General features: G+C 49.6%; 1 protein-coding gene across 1 annotated transcript in view; it reads right to left on the bottom strand.

Moving 5' to 3' along the window:
* Nucleotides 1-10458, bottom strand: part of cyst (rho guanine nucleotide exchange factor 18 cysts) — a 642386-nt gene that overhangs the window by 151088 nt on the left and 480840 nt on the right. Inside the window, 1 exon segment of the mRNA XM_071683416.1 lies at nt 9506-9620. Coding sequence (XP_071539517.1) covers nt 9506-9620 — 115 coding nt within the window.

Below are 10458 nucleotides of genomic sequence, written 5' to 3'. Positions count from 1 at the left end.
TCCTGACCTGACCACCACGCCCCCACTTGATGGGTAGGTCGTAGGTCACGTCCATCATGCCCAAGGGTTCGTATAAACGTCGAGTTCACGGGTCGTACCACTGTGCTGAAGTGGGAGGGTTTTGAAGGAGATAGACAACGATGCTCGAACGCCCCAAGTTAATCGCATGAAGGCCTCTAAGCGATGCAATACAAGACAGGGAAAAACAATAACAAAACAACAAAAAAACACTCAAAAGACCTTGGCTTTCTAACATACAAATACCAGGAACAATTCTTCTTCTTTTTTCAGCCGAAGGCGGAAATAAAGGGGCGCGGAGGAGCCTGGGAAGAAGAGAACAGACGACGCCGCTCCACCACTATCTCACGGGCTGGAGGAAGTTTAAAGCCGACAGACATGACCGCGTCAGCGGGGGCTGTAGCCAAACCCACCCCCCAACACTGGGCACGTCTTGTGCACTCGACGTCAATCCCGTTCATAGTACCCGACGACTCAAGTCCTCCAGACGAAGACGTTCGCATCAGTGAGCCATACGATCTCCTCCCATTACATCACCACCTCCTTGATCTAGGGGGGGACTCGAACCCCTTTAAACTCGACGGTACGAACCTGGAAGACAACGGTGGTGCGACGCCTGGGCTCGACGGTACGGCTCATGGCCTTCTGACTTGGTCCTATGGGTCTATAACGATCAGCAATATGACCTATAATATCAGCAACAGCGACTCCACGACCAAGTTGCTATAATCAACCAACATAACACCGTCAGCAGAACCTGACCTGTAACAATCACCCCTTCGGCGACTCTTGTCAAACTCATTAACCTTCTCCTTACTGGATGACCGAAGCAGATGAAAGGGTCGCAGTAAAGGAGGAAGTAATGAAGCACATGAAATAATGGAAAGTTAAATGAGGGGGGAAAAGACGAGAGGAGGGAAGGATTCATAACGGCCAAGCGACGCGGTTCTGCATCGGGGTAAACGAGTGGCTAAATGATCCAGCATATAACCAATCACATGGCTCCTTATATAACAAAACCCACGCGCTACTGGATGTTCAGAAACATATTCACACAGTTGATACTACTTCTGGCGGACACAAAAACATACAAACTAAAACAAGGACAACATCAAGTCAACACAACAAACATTCAACGTTGGTGTTAATTTCGGACGAGCTGAGCAGTTACCATGTTTCTATTTTCCCGTGAGTAAACAGGGAGACATGACAAACTGACTTCCATCACCGGTTATAACATCTTGAGCACGACGGTACGACCCCTGAGCACGACGATGTGACCCTTGAGCACTATGGCACGACCCTCGAACACGACGATGCGACCCTTGAGCACGACAGTAAGACCCTTTGGGTATGGTGGGGGTAGGGCCTCTTGAGGGTGAGGTCAAAAGTGTCGTGGTATCAAACCCAAAGGTCGAGCCATCACGCTAAGAAGGACTTGCGCTTATACACAACAGGTCCTTGATCAACGTCCTCCACAAAAGTCACATGACTAATACAACTTTTTTCCCCGAGTCTCACCTGGGAACTTCAGGAATTTCCTGCGCCAATTTTGAGAGTAAAACTCCCCATTTTCTTCCCTCGTCTGACCAGGAAACACAGCGACGCACACATCGAGAGATCTCGAGGCACCTCCGCGCGCCCGGTGCTGCCTATCGCAGCGTTGTCTTCCTGGCTGGGTGAAGAAGCACGACTCTCTTTGTCTCCTTCAGCGTCCGGAAGACCTGGTCCCCCGAGGGCGTCCGTCCCCGTCAGCAGCAACTATCTCAAGAGGCGTTTTCCTCGGGTTTGGCGAGCAAGTGGGACTCCCCTCAAGTCTCCTGCAGCAACGTGGGGACTCGGGTGTCTGTGGGGCGTCACCGGCAGGCGCCACCTGCCGTAAGAGACGCCTCAGGCCCTGACCAGGGAGACCTGCTCCTGAAAGGCGTTGCCACTCAGGGCATCCTCGACGCCTGCCAGTTGGTTACACGTTATTTCCGGGACGATGACGAAGGCGGAAAAAACCAACTAGGCCAAAGCAAGGTAGCCACAGTACCACGAGCCACAGGGAGGTGGTACCAGGAGTCAGAGGAGGCAGTGCCAAGCCACGGGAGGCAGTCCCAAGCCACAGGAGGCAGTACCAAGCCAGAGGAGGCAGTACCAAGCCACAGCAGGCAGCACCAAGCCACAGGAGGCAGTACCAAGCCAGAGGAGGCAGTACCAAGCAGAGGAGGCAGTACCAAGCCAGAGGAGGCAGTACCAAGCCAGAGGAGGCAGTACCAAGCAGAGGAGGCAGTACCAAGCCAGAGGAGGCAGTACCAAGCCAGAAAAGGCAGTACCAAGCCACAGGAGACTGTATCAGGAGCCACAGGAGGGGCTCTGGGGGGGTACTCTTCGTACACCTGTGGCCTGAGGGTCTGCCGGAAATTACCTATGTTGTATCTTGCATCCTCCTCCACCTGCCTCAAGTGTGGGTCCCCACACCACAAACTCCACGACACCAGCTGCTGCTCCGTGTGTGTGTGTGTGTGTGTGTGTGTGTGTGTGTGTGTGTGTGTGTGTGTGTGTGTGAACCTGACATCATGACGACCCAGAATCTCCCGTAACGAGCTACGACTCCCATGACCGCCTCGCGACGACCCAGCATCACCTGCGATCACTCAGCATCTTGTGACGACCCTGCAACGCCAGTGACGACCCAGCGTCGCCCACGACGACCCAGCAACACCCGCGACGACCCAGCAACACCCGCGAGGGACGAGACCGCCAGCCAACAATGACGGGAGGGAGCTACACACACAACACACACAGACACACACACACACACACACACTTCCTCATCGATTGGACGACCCACGCTGGAGATAACGGGACCAAAATAACCATTTAGAAGAAAAAAAAAAAGAAGTCGAGGCTGGAGACACCTGTCAATACCTGGCAGCTCACTACCCCCCTATTCCCCAGCGCCCACGACCCCTCCCCACCACTTCTCCCTACCCTCTATTCCCCAGCTCCCACAACCCCCGACCTCTTCTGCCCTCGTCATCTCCTCTTTATCTTCCTCATCTTCTTGCTGTCGCTTTTTCCTCATTTTCTCGAGGCTTCAGACTCGATCGCTGACGATTCGAGTCTTTCCTCACAACGTTGAACGAACCACCACACGAAACACTCACGAAACTGGGCTACGTCCACGACTTTATATTCAGTCCTTCATAGAGACGTCGTAACCAAGGTACGTCTAAAGGTGGACGAATTTCGTCGGTAATGGTCGAAGCTCCTCGCTACACTCCATCCTTCTGGGGTAGAAAGACCGCCTGCTCTCTCTCTCTCTCTCTCTCTCTCTCTCTCTCTCTCTCTCCGTTCTAATGATGAGGTTTTGCTCCTCCCGGTGAGGAGGAGGAGGAGGAGGAGGAGGACGACCCTCTACCTCCCTCCCTCTGATGTGAGGTGTACAGTAGGAGGTCACAGTGACGCGTGCTACCGTGACGGGGAGGTGAGGGGCACTGAGTGACCCCCCTGGGCGACCACCGTCCTCCGGCTAAGGTCAACAGACGTCGTCGTACAGGTACGGGACATGGGCAGGAGGGGGGACGGACGCGAGTACCTCCCTTCGAGTCCCCCAGGATTTCCGTTCGTTGAACTAGGGCGCCGCGTCCGTTCGTGATCCTTGACCTCCCCCGTTCGTGAGCCACGCTTTCGAGAGCGGTCCTGACTTCCGGTCTCCCAACACTGCCACAAAACCTCTTTCGTGAACGAGTCACAAAGCCTCCAGTCCATGGTGTAAACAAGAGGTAAACCTCCAGTCCATGGAGTAAACAAGAGGTAAATTTCCAACCCATGGTGTAAACAAGAGGTAAACCTCCAGTCCATGGTGTAAACAAGAGGTAAACCTCCAGTGCATGGTGTAAACAAGAGGTAAACTTCCAATCCATGGTGTTAACAAGAGGTAAGCCTCCAGTCCATGGTGTAAACAAGAGGTAAACCTCCAGTCCATGGTGCAAACAAGTGGTAAACCTCGAGTGTGTAAATGTAAAACATCCACTATAAACAGCACGTGTTAGGGGAACTCCTCCACCCCCACACTGTGTCCTCACAAGGTGGTGAGGCAGCCACGGCTCACCGGGAACCTCCCCGGCTCGGGGTTCGACTCCCGGGCGAGGGCAGGAGGTTCTCCCGCCCCTACCCTCCCTCCAGGAGGGCACGGGAGGAGGGACGCGAACCACCGCCGAACTGGGCTGACCAGTAATTACCAAACTATCGCAAGGTACAAGGCGAGCCGGGAGTGAGTGTGTGTGTGTGTGTGTGTGTGTGTGTGTGTGTGTGTGTGTGTGTGTGTGTGTGTGTGTGTGTGTAAGTGTGTGTGTGTGAACTGCTGCCAAAGTTTCTCAATGGGGACGAGAAACTTGAGCTGGTGTTGGTGTGGAGGGAGTGAGGGAGGAGCGAGTGAATGCTCCTACCTTTTGTATACTGCGCCTCTCCATTAACCTCTGCGCCACGACGGTACGACCCTCTGTGCACCATGGTACGACACTGGACCACGACGGTACGACCCTCTGTGCACCATGGTACGACACTGGACCACGACGGTACGACCCTCTGTGCACCATGGTACGACACTGGACCACGACGGTACGACCCTCTGTGATCCACCGCACTTACTCGAGTACAAATCTCGATCCCCTCCACAACCAGATACTCCCCCTACCATACCCTGATACTCCCCCCCACCACACCCTGATACTCCCCCAACCACACCCTGATACTCTCCCACCACACCCTGATACTCCTCCCATATTATCATTATTATTATTATTATTATTATTATTATTATTATTATTATTATTATTATTGTTATTATCATTATTATTATTCTTATTATTATTATTATGACTGCTACCACCACTACTACTACTACTACTACTACTACTGCCACTACTACTACTGTTAGAAGTGTTCAGGTACCTGGGAGTGGACGTGGCAAGAGATGGACTTGTGGGAGCTGCAATGTATCAGGTTGTGTGAGGGGAGTAAGGTCTGATGTGCGTTAGGAAGTGTGGTAGGAGAGGATCGGCCCAGATGCTCCCCACCATACCCATATACTCCCCCCACTATACCCTGATACTCCCCCCACCATACCCTGATACTCACCCACCATAACCAGATACTCACCCCACCATAACCAGATACTCACCCCACCATAACCAGATACTCCCCCACCCGATGCACAACACGATAGATGGCTGCGAGTCCACAAAGAAATGAAACACGTTAATTTCCCAAGTGCACTTTCGTGTCATAATCACATCAGGGTATATATATATATATATATATATATATATATATATATATATATATATATATATATACACAGACACACACACAAAATTGGCGACCAAATCCTTGCCACAAGTCGCCAGCAGCCATTACTGCAACATTACCTCCAGCAGTGGAAGCCCCAATGTTACCGCCTTCCCCTGCAGGAACAGCCTCTTCAATTACCCTTTCCTCCTTCCCCCTCCCACCTTCCTCCTTCCCCCTCCCACCTTCCTCCTTCCCCCTCCCACCTTCCTCCTTCCCCCTCCCACCTTCCCCCTCCCACCTTCCTCCTTCCCCCTCCCACCTTCCACCTCCCACCTTCCTCCTTCCCCCTCCCACCTTCCCCCTCCCTCCTTCCCCCTCCCACCTTCCTCCTTCCCCCTACCACCTTCCTCCTTCCCCCTCCCACCTTCCTCCTTCCCCCTCCCACCTTCCTCCTTCCCCCTCCCACCTTCCTCCTTCCCCCTCCCACCTTCCTCCTTCCCCGCCAAAAGAGCTGAAACGTCTTAAACGAAGGGGGAGGGGAGGAGGGAAGCGGGAATGTATATATATACACACACAGACACTCCCGGCGTCTACTTGCTCCCAGAGAGAGAGAGAGAGAGAGAGAGAGAGAGAGAGAGAGAGAGAGAGAGAGAGAGAGACTCTGGCTCCAGTTAACTTCAAGCGATAACTCAGGGTGGGAAGACGGAGCGCCACGATCCCATAATTCGCCACACGACATATATGGGCTTCTGAGAGATTCATATTGTGGGTAGGTTTTTATATGGGTAGTGGGTATTGGAGAAAATATTCCAGTAAGGTTTTTAAAGGACTCTAATTTTTCAATTTTGTTTTTCCTTTACAAATCAATATTCGTTTTTTTTTTGAAGACTTTTTTTTTGAGAAGTCGTACAAAAATAGGTTCTTCTATGAAAATTTAAGAAAAAAAAATCATGAAAATTTTTATCAAGGGTTTTTTTTCTTCTTTTAAGGGAACTCGCTATTTCAGATCGGTTTTTGAGAAAGAATTGCCGAAGAACTACTGTGCAAAAAAAGGTTTTATAAAACATCTTAATAATCAATATATATCCAAAATATATCCAAATATATTTGCGTGTGTGGACGTATGTATATACATGTGTATGGGGGTGGGTTGGGCCATTTCTTTCGTCTGTTTCCTTGCGCTACCTCGCAAACGCGGGAGACAGCGACAAAAAAAAAAAAAAAAAAATCGAAAACTCATCTCATCCCCCCCTGGGTTTCACCCACGAAGTCCCCAGCTCTCCCCACGGATTCCTAACTGCCGTTACCACCTCCGATGACCCTTAACTACGTCACCCCCGGATCCCCAGAGGTGTTAATCCCCCTGACCCCATACACCCGACGTAATTACCCCCAGGAAAGCCACAGAGGCACCTAACAATCCCTGAGCAAGAGAACCACGCCATTGACAACCCAAATAAAACACAAGTGAGAATCCCTGAACCATAAATCCCCCCCTCCCTCCCACGAACCCCGCCCACCCACAGTAATCCCCCAGAGTAATCCCCCGCCAGAAGCCCCTCCCACCCACCACCCACGTAAATCCCCCTCCCTCCCCATCCCAGGTAAACAAGCAGGGCTTCTCCCTCCCTCCCTCTGCTTATTAACAACATCTATTACACCCCCTCCCCAACCCCATTTCCACCCCCCCACCATTCCCCTTGTAAGTAAGCCGGGGTAATATCTCCCAAGTAATAGCACGAGGGAGGGAGGCAGGTCCCTCTCGCTATTAGATTTAAGACCATTAATTACCCTACGACTATATAGGAAAAAAAAATATACGACTCCCCCCCCACTGTTTAATTAAATATAATCATAAAAAAAACATTATGTTCTACTACGGTGGATGACATGGCTCTTGTTCAGGGGCTGTAAACGTTCAGTTGGGGGGGGAAGGGAAGACCCCAAGCAGGCAGTGCCTTCCGGATCAACACAGCTGGTTCACCGTGCAGGAAACAGATGGTACGTATATAAAAATATCACAACAGCTGGCACTCTGTGCAACACCGCTGGAGGAGAAAAAGATCAGACGGCTGGAGGGCGAAAACCACCAATAACAGATGGGGCGCCGTCGCCCTCAGCTGGTACAAACTGGTCACTACAATTAGTCCACCGAACACCACCACCACACACACACACACACACACACACACACAGCTGGTACGGGCCAGACCACTCACCTAGAGGGCTTCAGGTCCTCCCCCCCTTTCCAAGAAGACGACTGCCTGAACAGCTGGTTCATGCAGTTCAGGCCACTGTGGACCAACAGCTGGTTCATGCAGTTCAGGCCACTGCGGACCAACAGCTGGTTCATGCAGTTCAGGCCACTGTGGACCAACAGCTGGTTCATGCACTTCAGGCCACTGTGGACCAACAGCTGGTTCATGACAAGACACATGGACAATACACAAGACTACACAGATGGTACACTGTGGGCCACACATAGCTGGTGCATTACTGGTCCCACAGCTGGTGTATGCCAATCACAATACCTCGCTTTCAACCATATCTATAACCCCCCCCCCCGTCCCCATCTAACCACGAACACACCCTCAACAACCATGGCTCTACCATCCCTACCACCCAGCCAACCAACCAACCATGGCTCTCGCCATTCCAACCACCAACACACCAACCAATAAAAAATCGCTTGTACCACGCCACACAACCGTTCATAACATAACAACCCAGCAGCAGAGATAAAACGTAGCTCTTCGCCCAAGTTTTAAGCGATAATTTCCCCCCCCCACACACAGACCCGACTGGGAATATAGTGTCTGATCTCATCCGGCATCACAGCTCCGCCAAAGCCAACGGACCCTCTCCCCGGGCGACAATATTCTCGATATGGCAACTCTGATCCACCTCCTTGCCATACGCCGCCACCGGCCGTTGCCGCTGCGACACGCTCCCCTGTCCCTCAGATATTCATAAATTTTTTCCAAGATGTCCGTCGACTGTAGAGTTAACATGTGTATATCTTCGCACCGACTTCGACCAACGATAACACTAAACTAGAGAAAAGAAGAAGAGGGTTCATCCCGAAAGGATGGTTCGGGTGGGAGGGAAAAAATTATATAAACTTTTAACAATACCATAAATTTCTCTCACTCTTCTAACTCCCTCTCGTCTTGGCACAAGCTCTCACCACTATCAGCGGGAGTAAGACGAAGGAGGTGAAGCAGATGAAGGAGAAATGATGAACTGCAGGTGAAGGCAAGACACAACAGCGAGCCAATCTGCCACTCATTCTTAATATGAAAATATTTGGGTTAAATGACATGTCGGAAAACTGTCAACACTCACCTGAAATTAAAATTAAAAACAAATTAAAAAAACCCTGACAGTCTTGCCCACTAATCCCCCCCCCCCCATGAGAAGAAGAGGCAACAGGTTAACGATAGGGATTCAAAAATAAACTTTGAGTAAACTTTTCCGGAATAAATGTAACACAAAAACACAACTTTGAAAATGTGAAACAAAAACAAAAAAAAAAATCATCAATAATTCTGGAAAAAATGAGAGTTGTTGGTAATGTAACAATAACTCAAAAACATAAAACATTTACCGGAACAAACAAATCCTTACGATTATGTCTATTGATAAAAAACCACAAAAACAAAAACAGGCTTTATATATATATATATATATATATATATATATATATATATATATATATATATATATATATATATATATATATATATATAAAAGTCTGTTGAGTCTTACAAATACAACACATGAAGTAGACCTGACACCCCCCCAAAAAAAAAGGTAAATTGATAATGGTTAAACATAATTTCTAAAAACCAATGAAACAAGCAGACACAGGGAATCACCATTAGGGGAATCACCATCAGGGAAGTCGCCGCACCAGTGAGGGAGTAATTAGAATGATGGAAAAAACTTGGACAAGGGAAAAAAAAACATTATTTAACATATCCGTAAATTTTGAATACATGTAAAAAAAATTTTAACAGAATTTAAATATAGTTTATAACTAAGAATAGACATATGGGTGAGTTATCCTTAAGAACTAACAAATCAAAAAGCAAAATGAAAAAAATTCTGGTTCCTGGAAAATGAGAGAGAGAGAAAGAGAACGGGTGGGCCTGGAACAGAAAACGAGGAGGAGAGATCGTAGTTAGTGGCGGGGTTCGAGTCTTACCTTCTGTGTCTGGCGCGTTTCTTCTCCTCGTCTGAGAGTCCGGACCAAGAGCGTCGCCTGTGGCACTCGCTGCTACTCCCCCGCCCCTTCCGGGAGTCCAGGAACTCCTCGGAACCTGCCAGTGGGAGGGGGAGAGAGAGAAAAAAAGGTGGACGTTATACTCGACTCGTACGACCAAACAATTGGAAAAAATGTCTTTCCAAGGGTGACCTGTAGTTCCTATGTCTTTCCCAAGGAAGACCTGTGGTTCCTATGCCTTTCCCAGGGGTGACCTGTGGTTCCTATGTCTTCCCAGGGGTGACCTGTGGTTCCTATGTCTCCCCAAGGGTGACCTGTGGTTCTTATGTCTTCCCAAGGGAGACCTGCTGTTCCTATATCTTTCCCAAGGGTGACCTGTGGTTCCTATGTCTTTCCCAAGGGTGACCTGTGGTTCCTATGTCTTTCCCAAGGGTGACCTGTGGTTCCTATGTCTTCCCAGGGGTGACCTGTGGTTCCTATGTCTTTCCCAAGGGTGACCTGTGGTTCCTATGTCTTTCCCAAGGAAGACCTGTGGTTCCTATGTCTTTCCCAAGGGTGACCTGTGGTTCCTATGTCTCCCCATGGGGACCTGTGGTTCTTATGTCTTCCCAAGGGAGACCTGCTGTTCCTATATCTTTCCCAAGGGTGACCTGTGGTTCCTACGTCTTCCCAAGGGTGACCTGTGGTTCCTAGTTTATATGGGGAGAGAAAATAAAACCCTTCCATAATAGTTTGGGTTCTTCAAAAAACCAAGACGTCTTGAGGTGTGCTTTACCTGCCGTTTGTGTATGGGAGCAATCAGTGGGCTCCTCTGAAAGACGGGAGTGTAGCAGTCTTCCATCATTACAACAGGTTTGGTCGAAAATAAATTAAAACCTTGATTCTTACTTGCTTTCAAATAATAATCTCAAAATCAACCGGATCACGTAAAGTGT

The sequence above is a fragment of the Panulirus ornatus genome, chromosome 36 (assembly GCF_036320965.1).
Source record: "Panulirus ornatus isolate Po-2019 chromosome 36, ASM3632096v1, whole genome shotgun sequence".
Lineage (NCBI taxonomy): Eukaryota > Metazoa > Arthropoda > Malacostraca > Decapoda > Palinuridae > Panulirus > Panulirus ornatus.
This window is presented reverse-complemented; position numbering and strand designations above follow the sequence as displayed.